Source organism: Erythrolamprus reginae, chromosome 12 (genome assembly GCF_031021105.1).
Source record: "Erythrolamprus reginae isolate rEryReg1 chromosome 12, rEryReg1.hap1, whole genome shotgun sequence".
Classification (NCBI taxonomy): domain Eukaryota; kingdom Metazoa; phylum Chordata; class Lepidosauria; order Squamata; family Dipsadidae; genus Erythrolamprus; species Erythrolamprus reginae.
In genome coordinates, this window is record NC_091961.1 from 17,931,053 (window position 1) to 17,949,432 (window position 18,380).

Here is an 18,380-nt window from a genome sequence, read left to right on the forward strand (position 1 = left end):
TTCCAGACTCGGGAGGAGTTCTGGGCTAAAGGAGCACATCCGCTAAAGTGATCAGAGGGGCCGCCTGCCCTGATCCAGGACCTCTTTGCTGTAGAAGACAGGAGCAGTTCACACAAAGTAGGAGCAACAGCCCCGAAGGCTCTCTGGGTGTGAATGGCAGTGGTGCGATGCACAGAAGACCACTTGCTTCCCTCCCTGTGCAGTAGGGAAAGATTTGTTCTGGCTTGAGGCTGTGTGCCTGCCTCTCTATCTCTGTCTCTCTGTCTCTCTGTCTCTCTCTGTGTTTCTCATAAAACAGGAAAATGGGGCTCCAGCTTGCTTTTAATCTTCGGTTTTCTTGCAAATCCAACTTGGCAGCATTTCAAAAAGGACAAGATAAAGAGCAGATCCATTGGCAGGAAATCAGAGAACAAGCAAAGGGGAACCGTAATGGGTGCAGGAGTAAAATCTCTAAACTGCACAAGAGTCAGGGAGTTTTATTAGGTCTCTTTGAATTGCACTGGGTGACTGAGCAAGCTTTTAGGATCCTTTAGTGCATTTCAGCCATATAACCATCTGAGCCTGATTTACCAGGTCGACTGGTTTAACCATTGTTCACTTTGCCTTTTTGTGAACCCCACTGGTGTTTTCCATGAATAGACCAGTTGGGTTCACACAATACTCAAAGGCAAATTGAACAATGTGTGAACCTTGCCAGTGGGAATACACAGGCAGAGGTCCTAATGGAATAAAGGCCAGGGGAGACCTGTGTCCAAATTTTTATTAACTCATGATGCTCGGTTGTGTATCCTTAGTCCAGCTATTGTTCCTTCACTTCACCTGGCTTGTGGCTTTGCTGAGAAGATTACAAGAATCCAATATTGAAATCCAAATGGAGTTTTGCAATATGATGCTTATCTGATGTCCTCATCATTCCTAGCCAGTTGTTTTAGGCTCTAGTGTTTTCTGGAAAAAAAGTCCTGTTATTTGAAGGATGTTTTGCAGCATCTCAAAAAAGAAAAAGAAAGAAAAGAATAAAAGAAAAGAGAAAGAAAAGAGAAAGAAAGAAAGAAAGAAAGAAAGAAAGAAAGAAAGAAAGAAAGAAAGAAAGAAAGAAAGAAAAGCTAGCTTTGTTTATTGCAGGAAATTGCATGTTTGGCAGTAATATTTCTCATTTTTCTTTCAAAAGGTTGCAGTGTCACCGGAAACTTGACTGATTAGAAAAAAATAAAACAAACACACAGTTGTCTGTGTACAAATTGTGTGCGGTGGGTTTGCTTCAGTTAACATCTGGGCCAGTTTTTATTTATTCAGTGGAAGAAGGATAAAGACCAAGCTAAAGGAACAGAAAGGCAGGATTCAAAATATGTGTAAGAACCACAAAATGACCATCCCCGCTTTAGTCCATTTTTGTTCAAGCAACTGCTTGAATCATGCCCACAGACCTTGAAGTTCTCTGATCCTTTTCTACTGTGTATCACTGTGTTTTGGCTACTTGGGGATCCACCCTTCCTATTTACAGCTATTGTAAGAAAGTTAGCACCCACCCATCTCCTAGAAGAATGAAATATTCTAAGAAATATTAAAAAGGAAAAATATTATATTTCCAAGGGTGAGAAAAGGAAAAATATGTTTTTAAAGACAAAGCAGCTCCTTGCGGCTCCCTGCCCCCCATTTTAGCTCTAAGGTGATGGGATTAAGACCTTCACCCTCAGGACATGATAGGATTAGCTTCATTACTTCATCACCCAGCAAGATTCAACCAAGCCTGTGATTCAAGACAACCTACAAAGTTACCCCTGTGTGGCCCTATGGGAGTCTAACAACCAATCAGGATACCTGCCCTTACACAGGAACAGGAAGCTCCAAGGCCGGGCCCAAGAGAGGCCCCCTCTCTCTCCCCCTCTCCCTCTCTCCTCTCTCTCTCCCCCCATGTGCTCAGTTACACAGGACCTCAAACTATGTGATCCTATCCACCATTAAACAATCTTTCCAAATAGCCTCCATGTTTCCTGTGTCTTCCTCCCCAGTTGGAAATGAAGCCAGATGGACATTTCTTCCAACACTATGGAGTCAGACATCCCTGGATTTTATAGTTTGGTGCTTGGGACCAAAAAAAGATATGAACTCCGTAGGTAGATTGCATCTATTGTGCAAACATCATCATTAGTCTTGCTACGACATAATCTAGGTTTCTCTATCCTGATGTCTTGCAGGGGAGATGGTGCTACTGCAGAACATGATGTTAAAGAAGGATGAAGAAGAGCATCTCTTCAGGTGCAAAAGATCAGGACTCTTTGTAAGCTTGTAGCATAGAAGATTTATTCAAGCCTATACACAAGAATCTGGACAACTATTAAATTGGCATCAGATAAGGGTCAACAGAATTCAAGAGGGGTTGGACTTGGAGCACCACAACTCTAAACTAATGACATGCTTATTCCCTCCCCCCCCCCCCCCCGACACACAGATTTCTGTCTGGTCTTCTCTACTCATTAAAGAGCAAAGAAGTTTGCTCTTACATCCACCATAAAGTTCCATATTGTTGACTCCACTTGAATACCTTACTTGAGAAGAGGATGACATCTTGTGGTTGAGAAAAAATACAACATTGTGCATTAACTAACCTTTTCAGATCAGCTGCAGAGAGCACCAAATTGTGTGCTTTTTGCAAGTGTTCACTCTCGTTAGGTGCTCTTATATAGTGAAGAACAAAATATGCTAAGGAGTTAAGCTGGCACCTGGCTGTGGGATCAGCTTTTGTTACAATACTTTAAAGATTTATACTGGGAGTAGAATAAAACAGAACAAAAACATTATTGCGGACAATGATTGGTCCCTCTGGAAGGAGAAACAACTGAAATTCTAGAGCACGGAGGCTTTGTAGTATCCTTGGCCTAAATATCTGTAAATATTTTCATGTCACTGTGATTCCTTCCTCACTCAGTTTTGCAGAATGTGCCAAGATACATCAGCATCCAGTGAAAGAATTGAAACCTGAGCCAGTTGTGCCTCTGGTTTACCTTCATAAAAATTGCAGTGGGTTTATAGCTTGTCTCCTTCGGTAAGCCTTTTCATGTATACTTGACATACTTCAGGGAGTTCTTAGTACAGTCATTTCCTGAGAGACTGTGCAGATAACCAAGGCTGATAGGCCATGAGAGACAACCCAATGGATGATGCAGGGAGCGCCTGACGGGAAGGCTGTTGAGTCACCCTCCTTTTAACCACATCTGGCACTCTCTGCCTGTCGTTTCCTTCTCTCACTCCCCTTCGCCCGCAGCCACAGAGAAGTTAGGTACTGAACAGCTTGACTAGAGAGAGTCAAGAAAAGTCTCCACCCAGGAAATCTAATCTGATTTCACATTTCAGTGGTGGAAAGCTTTGTTTATACAGAGAGCTGGTGAGCGACGGCCTCGGTGAGTGCATACAATCTTTTTCTCTTGGAGTTAAAAAGCTGGTGTTAAAAAGGGTGACAAAGGTGAAGCTGAAATACTTGGCTCAACCTGAAATTGCAGAAATAAAAACAAAAAACAAACCCTAAACCTCAGATTGGCCAACTAACGATTTTTAGAAACAGCTCATTTGGATGGATTCAAGCTGTTCTGGGTGGCTTTTCTTTTACGTCTTGGTCTGTTCAACTAAACACTGGAAACTTCTGAAAGTATGGCATTTATTATGGAATGAATTTATTAGTGCAGGGAATAAGGTGGGAATTACTCCATAAATCTTGGTTCTTTCTAGAATTAGCCTGGTCTTCTCAAGCAGAAATTTGGTCAGCATTGCAAAAGATAATTTCCCCCTGCTTCTAATTTGAGCACTTACTTCCTGTATCTTTCCACTATTAATTGTTAGAAATAAATTCTCAGACTTTTACAAACTGTGGCATGGAATATCTCCTAATTCCACCATTCTTGTAAAAATCTTCAGACATGATCTTCAGAGTTACCTGATAACTTTTTTGCGCTATTATAAACTAGATCAAATAGCGCTCATTAAATTAGATTAGATTTAGATTAACAGAATTGGAAGGGGCCTTGTAGGTCATCTAGTCCAATCCCTTGCCCAAGCAGGAGACCTTACACCATTTCTGACAAATGGCAGTTCAAAAAGAGGAAAGAGTTAAATGAATAAAGGATTTGAGCTGACCATAGGACAGCAGCATTGCACTGGGCAGCTTTTGGTTGTTAGACCAAGAATTGGAAAAAGAGAAAGAGGAAAATGTTTTGTCCATCTGTCCATCTGTTCATCCATTCATCCCATCCCAATAAAATGCTCATGTGGGAGATGTTACTTTCTCCATGCTCTGAGAAGCATCATGCTTCTTAGAGTGGGCAAATTCTTGCTTTTCTTTCCCTCCTTGAACTGGCTTCACAAAAGTTAAAACTACTGTTTGTCAGTATGATTTAATTTCTTATTATTTCCTACTGTGATAATGGAATCAGCTTGATGCCACAACTTTTCATATGTCTTGGAAGGTCATAGCTTCTTGTCATGGTACTTTGGCTTCTCCCTCTTCCTCTTTCTTTTCTTCATTCTTCTTTTTTCCTTCTTCCTTCTACTTCTTCGGATTCATACATTCAATGAACTATACTTACTATTTAATGAAAGCCCTAATCATGTTTGCTGTTCCTCACCAGATCTTTGGAGCCATGTATACAGCAAAACCCAAAAGGTAAGCAATAACCTGTATTCTCATCCAATCAAAATCCAGTAACCATTTCATAAATAAAATTGAATATCACAATAATTATGTGTGGGCTGTATGAGACTGTGGGCTCTTTGAACTGGGTTTAAATTTATGTTTTACTTTCAGAACCGCCTACCATTACTTTGAAAACCCTTTCTTTCAAAAGTAGGGTGTAAATTGAATTAGTGCTAATCATTAGTTACGGATACAATGAGTACCGCATCTGCTCTCTTGACCTATAAGAGAACTTTCAAGCTCTTGTCTAAAACCTATTCGTAGTCTGCTTTGAGGCCCATACAGCTTACTTGTAATTTCTTTCTTGAAGTTATCTTCTGTAGTGAATAGTTTTGGAGAGTTTCGGGTGGGGTGAAAATAAATATTTGGAAGAGGAAACCAAAGTGGGTAATAATCAGGATGTGTTCCATACAGGTTCCCTATGACTGGCATTTCTTCAAAGGAAAAATTAACAATGAAAGCATGTTTGGGGGAAAGAAAGTTTGAATAATATTGTTTGTTCTTCAAGAAGTGGGTTTGATTGCACCAAGCAACATTTCCATGTACTGTAACTGTTTGATCTTGAATTTATATTAAAACAAGCAGGGAAGCAATCAGATAAATCTAAACTTGTAGTTCCTCCTATCGATACTTTATTTCACTTGAATAACAGAATAATAGAGTTGGAAGGGATCTGCTAGTCTCAAGCAGGAGACCGTATATCATTCCAGACAAGTGGCTGTCCAATCTCTTCTTAAAAGCCTCCAGTGATGGAGGAAGCCACAATTGCTCCACTGATTAATTGTTCTCACTGTTAAGAACTTTCTCCTTAGTTCTAAGTTGCTTTCCCTGGATTTCCCTCCTATGATTTCTCTCCAATCGCCTTCCAGATTTATTCGACTTCAGTCCCATCTTTCTTCAGCTTTGCCTGTGCTGGCTGGGGGTTTATGGAAGGTTATTCTGGAATGGTATGGTCTCCTGCTTGAACAGGGGGCTTGATTAGAAGACCTTCAAGGCAGGAGTGGGTCCTAACTTACCTCCAGTTCTAACTTACCTCTGGTTTGCTTCCTCCAATGCCAGCTGGGCATGTCTCAAGAGCAGGTGCGCACAAGCGCAGTGCTGAAAAATCTGAAAAAATAAAATAAAAGCCAAAAACAAGATGGGTGACCATCTGTGACTGCTGAAAACTCGGCTTCTGTACATGCTTAGAAGAAATTTTTTTAAAATTAAAAAAATTTAAAAGCCAAAAACAAGATGGCAACCACATGGACTGTGCCAGAAACTTGGCTTCTGCACATTCTCAAAAGAAAAAAAATTCAACAAAAAAATCAACAAAATTTTTAAAAAGATGGCGGTGCTCACAGACCGATTGACACCGATTGAACCGGGTCCATGACATAATCATGATGTCACCAGCGGGTTGCTACTGGTTCGGGTGAGCCAGTCCAAACCAGAAGAACCCCACCCTGCTTCAAGGTCTCTTCCAACTCTTTTATTCTGTTATTCTTAAATTGAAGTGAAGTTCATTGCAAATCTCTATTCTTTTTCATTCCACCTGCTTGATACTTGGCTCCTTTTCTAGATATCTATTTATCCCGTCTTCTTTCTTCCAATTCAATAAATGGCAACCTTCTGTTTGGTAGTGGCTCTGCCTTTAATGTTTCGGCAAAAGAACCTGGACTGCACATCTGGCGTGTGGAGAAAATGAAGCCGGTTTCTGTTCCAGATGAGATGAAAGGCATCTTCTATTCTGGGGATTCATACCTGGTCCTTTATAATGGCCCAGATGAGCATTCCAACTTGCATATTTGGATTGGTAAGCAAAGGGTCAAAATAATCCTTAAGTGAACAAGTTCTATCTGGGGATGATGCATTTCTATGGCTTATTGCTGAATAAAACTTATTTGGCTGGATTCATACAATATATGCTTCACAGATCTTAAGGGCTGAGTTCACACAACATACTTAACCTATGTTAAAGAAACCATACTAAGGCTTAGTATGTTTTGTAAACCATTTGTACCTGCTCCAAGGCCAATTTCTTGAAATGGGTGGTATGATCATGCAATTTGCAATACAACCCAACCGTGTATCCCAGCAAGAATAAAAACTCTTCAGAAGTGGCTTCTTATTGCCTCTAAAAAGAGTTTTAATGTAGGATGTAAGGATCTGAAACAGAAAACCCTTTTTGAAGTAGCTGAAGCTGGCTAGATGCTATCACTCAACTGGATAGCATTGGGATTCTTCTTTGCAAAGAGCCGAGGTGGTGTGGTGGGTAGAATGCAGTACTGCAGGCCACTAAAGCTGACTGCTAGATCTGCAGGTCAGCGGTTCAAATCTCATCACTGGCTCAAGGTTGACTCAGTCTTCCATCCTTCCTAGGTGGGTAAAATGAGGACCCGGATTGTGGGGGCAATATGCTGGTTCTGTTAAAAAGTGCTATTGCTAACATGTTGTAAGCTGCCCCAAGTCTAAGGAGAAGGGCGGCATTAAAAAAAAAAATCAAATAAATAAATAAATAAATAATGCTATCTCGCTCTCTATTTTAGGTCAAAATTCCTCCAGGGATGAGCAAGGAGCCTGCGCTTTGCTCTCCACTCATCTCAACTCCATCCCAAAAGAGAAGCCAATTCAATACCGGGAAGTGCAGGGGAATGAATCGGATGTCTTCATGGAGTACTTTCCCCACGGCATCAAATACCAGGTGAAAGGAGACTAGTTTTTCCAGTTATAGACCTTACTCTCTTTCCAGAGCACTGTTACTAAACATCAGAGCTCCTTAAGAACTTTCACTTAGTTAAACATTTGTACCTGTAATTATACTCAGTGAGTAATTATACTCACTGTGGCACCAGTACCATAGGTTCGCCATCCCTGGACTATAGACTTATAGTCTAATAGCAATTAGACTTATATACCATCCCACAGTGCTTTACAATACTCTCTGGGTGGTTTACAATGTCAGCATATTGTCCCCAAACAATCTGGGTCCTCATTTTACTGACCTCGGAAGGATGAAAGGTTGAGTCAACCTTGAGGTCTGTCAGGAACAAACTTCAGGCTGTGAGCAGAGTTTGCTTGCAATACTGCATTTAACCACTATGCTGCACGAATCCCAGCAACTGATTAGGTCCCACAGAGTCGGCCTTCTCCGGGTTCTGTCAACAAAACATTGTCACTTGGCGGGACCCAGGGGAAGAGCTTTCTCTGTGGCGGCCCTGGCCCTATGGAATCAGCTCCCCCCAGAGATTAGGACCGCCCCCACCCTCCTTGCCTTCTGCAAACTCCTGAAAACCCACCTATGTTGCCAGGCATGGGGAAATTGATTCCCCTGGTTGTCCCGCTTTATGTATGGTATGTTGAGTTGTGTGATTGTTTTTAATAAGGGTTTCTTAATGTGCTTTGGTTTTTAATATTGGATTTGTAGACTGTATTGTTTGTTGGAAGCAGCTTCGAGTCCTTGGAGAGGGGCGGCATACACATCTAATTAATAAATATATATATATATATACATATATGACGGTCTTGGTACATTCGGGTTTCTTCCCGTGTAGGATTTGGAAATTTCTGGCGACGTTTCGATGAGGTCTCACTCGTCATCTTCAGGCTGGTGTTTCTGTCCTTGTTTCTTCAGGCTGGTGTTTCTGTCCTAGAAGGAAGGCAGCTCAGGTCTCGCGGTGTTCGCCTGAGAACAAGGACAGAAACACCAGCCTGAAGATGACGAGTGAGACCTCGTCGAAATGTTGCCAGAAATTTCCAAATCCTACACGGGAAGAAACTCGAATATACCAAGACCGTCATACCTGTACCCGTGAAAATCTACGAAAAGATATATATATATATATATATATATATATATATATATATATATATATATATATATATATATATATACACACACACACACACACACACACACACACACACACACACACATACATACATACATAGTCCCAATTAGTCTTTCTTGACCCCTATCTTAAAATTCTAGCCTCTGTACCCCTGTCTCAACCCCAGTTTATGGTCTATAGGAAGGCGGTGTGGAGTCAGCCTTTACCAAAACCCAGACCAGCCATGAGCACAGCTCAAGGCACCAACTCTATCAAGTGAAAGGAAAGAAGAACATCCGGGCTGTGGAAAGAGAACTGAGTTGGACCAGTTTTAATACAGGGGATTGCTTCATCCTGGACCTGGGAGAGGTGAGTCTGAGAAGGAGACACATACCTGCTAGAAAAAGAATATATTTTGCAAGAGTACAAGTAATGTTCACATGACATTGTGACTCATATGTTACCCAACCATATTGCCCATGCGGTTAGCTTGTAGTTCAATTCATCCTCCAAAGTCAATGCATGGCTAAGATAATATAGAGAAATTATGGAATATATTTTCAAAGAAGGGTTGCTGCGGGATCTCCCAATCTGCCTTTGGATTGGAGAATATGGGAGTTGTACTCACAACACTCCTATTGAATGCATGGTAGGGAAATTAAAAGGTGGTGGTGGTGGCTGGATGTTACTCGATTTCTACTTTTCCTTTTAGAAAATCTTTGCCTGGTATGGGGGAAAGTCAAACATTCTGGAGCGCAACAAAGCCCGGGATTTTGCAACAGCAATCCGAGACACTGAGAGGAAGGGAAAAGCAAAGGTGGAGATTGTTGTGGACGGGGAAGAACCTGCTGAGATGACAGCGGTAAGATTTTTATGGGGAACAAAGAATATGAAGGGTAGATGCAAATCTACTGTATTTTTCAGAGTATAAGACACAACTCCCCCTCCGAATGTAGCTTTTTTGAAGCTTTCCCCCCCCCCAGGCCCACGAGATGCTAACAATCCTCCCAGCTTGCAGGATTTTTTTCATTCCTACTCCTCCGAATAAGCTTTTTTCCAGCCCTAAGTCTTTGCAGGCTTGTTTTCATTGCTACTCCCTCCAAAAAGGGTTTTTTCACCCCTAACAAGGATCTAACGATCTTTCCAGCTTGCAGGATTTTTTCATTCCTACTCCCTGCAAATAAGTTTTTTTTCCAGCCCTAAGTCTTTGCAGACTTGTTGTCATCGCTACTCCCTCCAAAGATTTGTTAAGCCCTAACCAGTGGATAAAATAATATGCTGAAGCTGACTGGACTAAGGGCGCTAGCTAGATGAATCCCTGGTAGGTATTTTTCCCCTATCTCCCCCACCCCACAAAACGAAGATGTGTCTTATACTCTGGTGCATCTTATACTCCAAAAAATACAGTAGGTTGGCCAATTCCTCATCTGCTCCTTTCCAGATGTGTTGGACCACAGCTTTCATTGTTGTCTGGGGATTATAGAAGTTATAGAATTCATCTGAAAAATGAGTCAGGATCAGAAGGCTGGATTAGGACATTCCAAGGAAATGTGTACAAAAAAATATCTGAAAAGTTATGAAATATTCTTTATCCATGGACCACTGTAGTCAAGAAGTTTCATGCGGAGATGGGCTATAGGAACAAAAGTTGTTGTTTTACAGTAATTCATGGTATTGATTTTTTCATACCAAGAACTACATTTTATGGTTGACAAGGCCAGAACCAAGCTTCTTGATGCATTTCTGCTGCACATAGATGAAGAAATACTGTATTATTTGGAGTATAAGAAGCTGTGTACTATAAGACACACCTACCTTTTTTGGGGTGGAAAACAAGAAAAAAATCTGCCTCTCCCTCCTTGCAGCAAACAGCAAACAGCCTTTCACTTTCAGCAAAGGCTGATTATCACAAGAGGAAAACAATCTGCCTCTGTCTCCCAGCAATTTGCCTTCTTGCAGCAAACAGCAAACAGCCTTTCACTTTCAGCACAGGCTGATTATCACAAGAGGAAAACAATCTGCCTCTGTCTCCCAGCAATTTGCCTTCTTGCAGCAAAGCCTGATTAGCACAAGAAAAAAAATCTACCTCTGCCTGCGGGGAGGCGGTAATAGGCAATAGCAATCCCTGCAGCCTGAAACAGCTAATGGTCAGGAGACCATCCAAACCAGCTGCTTCTGTTAATCAGCCTGTGCTGAAGCTGAAGCTGCTGTTTGGTGCAAGGAGGCAAATAGTTGGGAGCAGAGGACAAAGGGTGGAGCCAGTGGGTGGGCGGGGCTACATTTGGTGTAAAAGACACACCAAAATTTTCACTCTCTCATAGGAAGGGAAAAGTGCATCTTACACAGTACTCTGAAAAATACGGTACTTTCTAGATGGGAAGCCATTTCTGGCAGCAGCTGCATGGCAAATGTTGAATTTGAACTGGATCATGTTAAGGTGTAGCTTTGAGGTTCCAATGCAGGAGGGACTCTGGTGCAAAGTGATGTTGGCATGATCTCTTTCTCTAGGTACTGGGTCCTAAGCCGGTTCTGAAAGAAGGTACCGCAGAGGAAGATATTGTGGCTGATCAGAAGAATGCTATTGCAGCAGTTTTGTATAAGGTAATAACCAAAATAATAACCAAAATAATTAGAAGAACCGTACTTGAGGTTGGATAGGGTCTCCAGGAAATTGTTCTCTTGTAGGCACCTTCTGAAATCAATTCATCCTCTCCTTCTCCCTCTCTGAGAGGGAAACTTATTAGCTGGTGGTTGAACATTTGAACAAGGACAATTCCATCTGTCCGTCCATTACCCTGGGGGGGGAATTATTGACCCCCTCAGAGAGGGTCCGCAACTTGGGCGTCCTCCTCGATCCACAGCTCACATTAGAACAACATCTTTCAGCTGTGGCGAGGGGGGCGTTTGCCCAGGTTCGCCTGGTGCACCAGTTGCGGCCCTATCTGGACCGGGACTCATTGCTCACAGTCACTCATGCCCTCATCACCTCGAGGTTCGACTACTGTAATGCTCTCTATATGGGGCTACCTTTGAAAAGTGTTCGGAAACTTCAGATCGTGCAGAATGCAGCTGCGAGAGCAGTCATGGGCTTACCTAGGTATGCCCATGTTTCACCATCACTCCGCAGTCTGCATTGGCTGCCGATCAATTTCCAGTCACAATTCAAAGTGTTGGTTATGACCTTTAAAGCCCTTCATGGCATTGGACCAGAATATCTCCGAGACCGCCTCCTGCCACACGAATCCCAGCGACCGATTAGGTCCCACAGAGTGGGCCTTCTCCGGGTCCCGTCAACTAAACAATGTCGGTTGGCGGGCCCCAGGGGAAGAGTCTTCTCTGTGGTGGCACCGGCCCTCTGGAACCAACTCCCCCCGGAGATTAGAACTGCCCCTACTCTTCCTGCCTTCCGTAAACTCCTTAAAACCCACCTTTGCCGTCAGGCATGGAGGAACTGAAACATCTCCCCCTGGGCACGTTTAATTTATGCATGGTATGTCTGTGTGTGTGTCTGTTAGCATATGGGGTTTTTAAATATTTAAATATTTTAAATTTGCTGATTGCTTATGATTTGTTTCTACATGTTGTGAGCCGCCCCGAGTCTTCGGAGAGTGGCGGCATACAAATCTAAGTAATAAATAAATAAATAAATAAATTTGAATGTAGAAATCTAACTATCTGTTTAATCAACTATAATGCCCCAGTAGGATCTTACGCTGGACATTGTGTGCCTTTAAAAGGATGGGTAGCCACAAAGACCATGATGCCACTGGAATGAGAAGGCTTGCTGATGTCTTCCAGGCAGCCCTGCCATACCCACAGAACATTCAGCTTGCAAGCAAACCATAACAAGAAAATAAACCCAAATGACTTTCTCTGTGTTATTTACTTGCTGCAATTTTCAAGCTGTGGGTTGGATGTGTGTAAATGTACATTCATCTTGAAGTAAAAATGTGGCAATGGAGCGGGGGGGGGGGAGCTGTTTTCTATGATTAGCTGAGCCACCTTTTTTTTTTTTGCTCACTTCTGTTGCATATTTATGGTTTCTGGAGCATTATGAGGACCCCCAGATTATTTCCAAAAAGAGATATGGGTAGTAGAACTCAGTTTCAAGTGAACATACCCATACACATAGACTTAAGCCCAGAGACTATAATTGATCTCATTTTAGTATACCCCACTGCACTGAGATCTGGAATCCTGACAACAGCCCATTGCTCAGACCAGAGATTCTTTTGATATATAGATTTGATATAAATTTGTCCTCCCCCCACCACCCGCCCCAATTCTACTATAGTTCTCAGAATCCTCAACTGTTTTCCACACTGATTCTGAGAGTTGCTCTTCTGATACTTCTGTAGAATATGAAATTAGGAAATGCTACGTTAGAATGTGGTCTGGCTTCAAAGTGCTTTCTGTCCACAATTTTTAGCTGCTAACAACTGGATCAAAGGTTCCATTAAGTTCTTTCCCCCAGGATATTAAGCTGTTAGACATTCTGGGTGCATTGATTCAGTTTTAAAATTCTGTCCAGCATGTAGGAAATACAGAATACAGGAAGGAATGGGCTCCATGCTCAGGCCTTTTACGCTTCCTCCAGGTTAGTGGATGAGAAAATTCTGGCTTTAAAAAAAATACACCATAAACCTCAAAAGCCGGACATCTACCCTGTGATTATGGGATTCCATTAAGCGGAATAAATTCTATACTTCTCCATCCTGAGGTCTCTGACATGACGGGAAAAATGAGTCTGACTAAAGTCTCCGAATCCAGTCCATTTCTCCAGGACCAGCTCATCACAGATGACTGTTTCATCCTGGACAACGGGCAGCACGGAAAGATCTTTGTTTGGAAAGGTAACGTCCCTCATATGTTGCCTCAGGGCCTTCTCTGGAACCATAAGTACAAAGCATGCTGCTCAAAAAAATAAAGGGAACACTCAAATAACACACCCTAGATCTGAATGAATGAAATATTCTCATTGAATACTTTGTTCTGTACAAAGTTGAATGTGCACAACAGCAGATTGTCAATCAGTGTTGCTTCTTAAGTGGACGGTTTGATTTCACAGAAGTTTGATTTACTTGGAGTTATATTGTGTTGTTTAAGTGTTCCCTTTATTATTTTTGAGTAGTGTATATCTATGCAGTAAAGAATAGAAGAGTAGTTGAGAAACCTCTACACCAGGAGACATTGTGGTCAATGTTCCCCAAGTCATCAGCTTCTATTTTATTTTTTCCTGCCATTACCACCATAGATATAGATGACCATAGATATTGTACTAGTAACAGGGACATCCAGATTCAAATCCATCCTGTTATGTAAGGACTAGTTTCTTTCAGAGGGGATGGAGAAAAATAAAGGGAGAGGATGCTATGGGTGCACCCATCTTGAGTTACTGAATGAAAAATGGGAGATGGAGGGAAGGAGGGAGGGAGGAAGGGTAAGGGAAGAATGGCAGCACTGGAAGATGGGAAGGAGGGAAGGAAGGAAAAAGAAAGCAATAAGAAGGAGGGGGAGAGAGGGAAGAAGGAAGGAAGGAAGGAAGGGAGGGAGGGAGGGAGGGATTGCTCTGCATTTCACCTGCATATAAGCAGATGCACTTATAATTGAGTGATGGGCAATGATAGAGATTTCTCTTATATTGAAAGGACTGCCTTGGCTCTCCTAATCCAGCGCCGGTCAAGGTCCCTCTTCCAGCTAATGATCATGTTCTTTCCTATCTCTCTGCAGGCCTCAAAGCAAATGAACAAGAACAACAAGCGGCTCTGAGAGTAGCAGAGAACTTCATCTCGCAAATGAAATATCCCCAGAACACTCAGGTAAGGATCCTTCAAACTTGTGCAAACCATCTTCAAAATACCCCAAAGATTTCATAAAAGAATGAGACACCTCTGCGGACAGGTTCAGAGAAGGTCTAGGATGAAAGGTCTGGAGGGGAACAGCAATGTAGTGGTGTAACTGAAACATCTGAAGAGTTCTCAAAGAGAAGTGGACAAGGATTTGTTCTCTGCTTCCTTTATTCTTCTCCATGTCTCACCTGCTTTTAATCTGGTTCCAGGTGCAGATCCTGCCCCAAGGCCGTGAAAGTCTGCTCTTCAAACAATTCTTTAGAAACTGGAAGTGAAAGCTGGAGTCTCTACCTTATGCTGGCAGCATTCTGTGACTCTGCCTTTCTGCCCCATGGACCAATCAAGCCTTATTAAACTGGAGCCATTGTATTCTCCTTGCCTTCTACTTTTGACCAACCCCTTTTAACCATCAGCTCTGCATCCAAACCATGGTGAAAACCTCTGTTTTCCTACTTCAGTCTTCAGTATTGTGATAACCATGGGACAACCTTAACTAGAGGGATCCTCTCTCTTTATTTTTTGAACCAGTTCCTCCCAATTGTAAGCCTCTTCCTCTTTATGTCTAGAATATGATAAGCAATGTAATGTTCTCATCTTTACTGGAAATAAATCATTTTGATGCGAGTTAAGAAAAGTCTGTGGCTGGTTTCACACATTGCACTGAACCAAAACCAAACCAGTCACATTTGCAGGGTGCAAACCCAATCTTACACAAAATGTGCTGATCATTACTATCTAATGATAGCTTTACTTCCCTGCTTGTCCCATTGGCTGTATTCAGTGCCCTGAGTCATACCTTTTACTGAATTATACCTTTCCTGTTTTAACATAATATATTGAACCACAAACTAACTAAAGAGACTGAGCTTGACCCAACCAACCAATTCTGCCTTAATCCTAATCAAGTTTAACATTTTGTTTGAACACAATGTCAAGTTAGATGTGTTGTGTAAACATAGCCAATGGGTTTTTTTTAACCGCCAGTGACAACATGCAATCAATCATTCTAAGAACACCCAGAGTTGTGTCATTTCATGCTGGCTTTAATAACTTTCCTCTGTTTCCCATGACTTTTGATTTTGTGTCTTTCTCCCCACTTGGAACCCAGGGAACACCCCTCTGCCATCAACCTGGGTGGGACAAGAAAGGTGAGTAGCAAGGGAAGCAGATGTCCTGCAGGGACTCCCTGCATATCCTATTAGCCGGAAGCAAGGACCGAAACTTGTCTAGTCTCAGACATGTTAAGTTGCCATTCAAGTCTATGTTCTGTCAAAAGTTGCCTGGTAGGTTGGATCTGGCTCCATCTGTCATGCCTGCTTTAAACAGCAACAGCCGTGCTCTTATCCACCCACGGGGGATTCTTCTTCTTTCGATCCTCTCTCTTTCTTTTTCTAGTTATAGGCTGCAGTGAAGCTTTCTTGATTAGCTTGACAGGCCCTGACAAGCAAAATTACATCATTGCATAGTTGGGCTGATGGAGTCAGTGTCAAAAGCAGCAGCTCCTTCCTTCCCCTGTCGGAAGTTTAGAAAAAAAGTGGGGGAGGAAAGACTCATTGCTTCCTTCACGAAACAGCAGATCAGATCGGTGACTAAAGAAGTTTCATCAGACCACCTTTTGCCCAATGAGAACTTTTACAATATAAAAATAACTGAGCAGTTAGAGAACAGATATCTTTGGTTCCTTCTATATAAAAAAAGAGCTTCATATTTTCCATTTCCTAGAGTCTACTAAAGCTCTTTTGTCTTGTGGTTGCATGTTCTGATAACCATCTCCCAGCTCCTTCATAACTGTATACAAACATTTCTATTTGAAGCTCATGTTCCTAGTGCTCCACGTGTTAGAACTTCGATGTCCTCCTCTTCTAGCAGTGAGGCCACCACTCCTTGAAGGATGGGCAACCTCAGCCGGCATCTCAAGGGCTTGTCACTTTCAGTCTCATCACGAACACTCTGTTTTTGTCCAGCCATGGATGTCCAGTGTGACCATCTAAGATAGTGCCTCAAAACTCGTGCTCAGAGAGAAATACGTACGGCAACCCCAGGTCAACATTCCCTCTTCCGTGCTAGGCAAGTCCTTGCAGTGTCAGGAGAGCCAAGGGCAAAATGTTGAGCCAAGTGGAAGAAATGGCACAAAAAGCAGCACAAAGACACACAGGTTCCTCAATTTTCAGCTGAGGGCCTCGGAAGTTGGGTGGAAGTTTTACTCCCAATGAAGGGCTAGTAGGCCTTCTCCTGAGAGGTTCGACTGTGCAATCCAGCCAATCAGTGGCAATAGAACGAGGGTATCCCGCTTGGAGTTGCAGGGTCTCCTGGTCAAACTTCCAATACTGTTGGCCCTTAAAGACATACAGTGTTCCTGCAGCAGGACAGAGAAGTGACAGCAGCAATAGATTGATGTAAAATTACAGAAGACCAAGAAATGTCCCTGGAATAATACACAGCACAGAATGGTTTGGAAGAGGGAGCACAAGTGACACAGGCAGCCCTCAACTTACAACCATAATTGACCCCAATATTTGCTGCAAAGTGAGACAGTTGTTAAGTGAATTTTGCCCCATTTCTGCAACCTTTCTTGCCACAGATGTTAACTGATACCCTGCAGTTGTTACATTAACCACATAATCGTTCAGTGAATCCGGCTTCCCCATTGACTTTGCTGGTCAGAAAATAGCAAGAGGTGGGATGGCGCAGTGGTTAGAGTGCAGCACTGCAGGCTACTTCAGCTACCTCCTAGCTGTAGTTCAGAGTTCAAATCTCACCACCAGCTCAAGGTTGACACAGCCTTCCATCCTTCCAAGGTGGGTAAAATGAGGACTGATTGTTGGGGGCCAAAGGCTAATTCTGTAAACCAGTGTTTCCCAACCTTGGCCACTTGAAGATATTTGGACTTCAACTCCATTCGCTGGCTAGGGAATTCTGGGAGTTGAAGTCCAAATATCTTCAAGTTGCCAAGGTTGGGAAACACTGCTGTAAACCACTTAGAGAGGGCTGTAAAAGCACTGTGAAGCAGTATATATTTATTTTATTTTTATTTTTATTTATTGGATTTGTATGCCTCCCCTCTCCGTGGACTCGGGGCGGCTAATAACAGTGATAAAAACAGCATGTAACAATCCAATAATAAAACAACTAAAAAACCCTTATTTATAAAACCAAACATACATACAAACATACCGTGCATAAATTGTAGAGGCCTAGGGGGAAAGAATATCTCAGTTCCCCCATGCCTGACGGCAGAGGTGGGTTTTAAGGAGCTTACGAAAGGCGAGGAGGGTGGGGGCAATTCTAATCTCTGGGGGGAGTTGGTTCCAGAGGGCCGGGGCCGCCACAGAGAAGGCTCTTCCCCTGGGTCCTGCCAAACGACATTGTTTAGTTGACGGGACTCGGAGAAGACCCACTCTGTGGGACCTAACAAGTCTAAATACTCACGCTATTGCAAAAGGTCGCAAACATGACTCCAGGACACAACAGCTGTCATAAATATGAGTCAGTTGTCTAGCGTCTGAATTTTCATCCCATGAACACGGGCATGCTACAAAAGTGGCGGACGTAAAAAACCTTCATTAGTCACTTTTTAGTGCCCTTGTAACTTCTAACAGTCACTAAATGAACTGTTGAATGTCGAAGACTACTTGTATTAGAAATAGAAACGTGGTTGCTTCAGTGTCCAATATTCAAGCTGAGAAAGCTGCAACCCTAATGGGAAAACAGGACATTCAGTGGTCACGGAAGGTGGTTAACTGAGCATTGGTGGACAGGCAGAAAAAGGAGAGTAAAATGGAACGGAGGCCATTATTCTGAATAATATCTTTGGACAATGTGGAGCAGGTTTTGCCTCCTGGAATAAAGCGATGACTAGGAGAAAACTGGTAGTCTTCTACTTACAACCATTCATTTAGTGACTGTTTGAAATTACAATGCCACTGAAAAAAAGTGGCTTACAACCGGTCCTTTCTCATACCCATCCACGTGGTCATGTGATTAAAATTCAGGTGCTTGGCAACCAGCACATATTTACGATGGTTGCTGGGCCATAAA

At 42.5% G+C, this 18,380-nt stretch overlaps 2 protein-coding genes across 6 annotated transcripts in view; one reads left to right on the top strand and one right to left on the bottom strand.

The window, feature by feature from the left end:
• Nucleotides 1-3,248: 3,248 nt before the first annotated feature.
• On the top strand, nucleotides 3,249-14,976 carry CAPG (capping actin protein, gelsolin like). Its single transcript, XM_070765813.1, has 10 exons — nucleotides 3,249-3,398; nucleotides 4,620-4,654; nucleotides 6,307-6,479; nucleotides 7,213-7,367; nucleotides 8,695-8,862; nucleotides 9,206-9,355; nucleotides 11,002-11,094; nucleotides 13,214-13,346; nucleotides 14,224-14,312; nucleotides 14,552-14,976. Exons 2-10 carry the CDS (start codon nucleotides 4,632-4,634, stop codon nucleotides 14,615-14,617), a joined length of 1,050 nt encoding a protein of 349 aa, XP_070621914.1. The 5' UTR covers nucleotides 3,249-3,398; nucleotides 4,620-4,631; the 3' UTR covers nucleotides 14,618-14,976.
• Nucleotides 14,977-15,364: 388 nt separating this feature from the next.
• Nucleotides 15,365-18,380, bottom strand: part of LOC139174809 (matrix metalloproteinase-17-like) — a 29,458-nt gene continuing 26,442 nt past the window's right edge. For all 5 annotated transcript variants that reach the window (XR_011560431.1, XR_011560430.1, XM_070765418.1 and 2 more), the window contains one exon: nucleotides 15,365-16,698. Coding sequence is in view for 3 of the 5 variants with exons in the window: in XM_070765418.1 (XP_070621519.1) it covers nucleotides 16,406-16,698 (293 nt within the window). In the remaining 2 variants the exon portion in view is untranslated. The remainder of the gene's footprint in view (nucleotides 16,699-18,380) is intronic.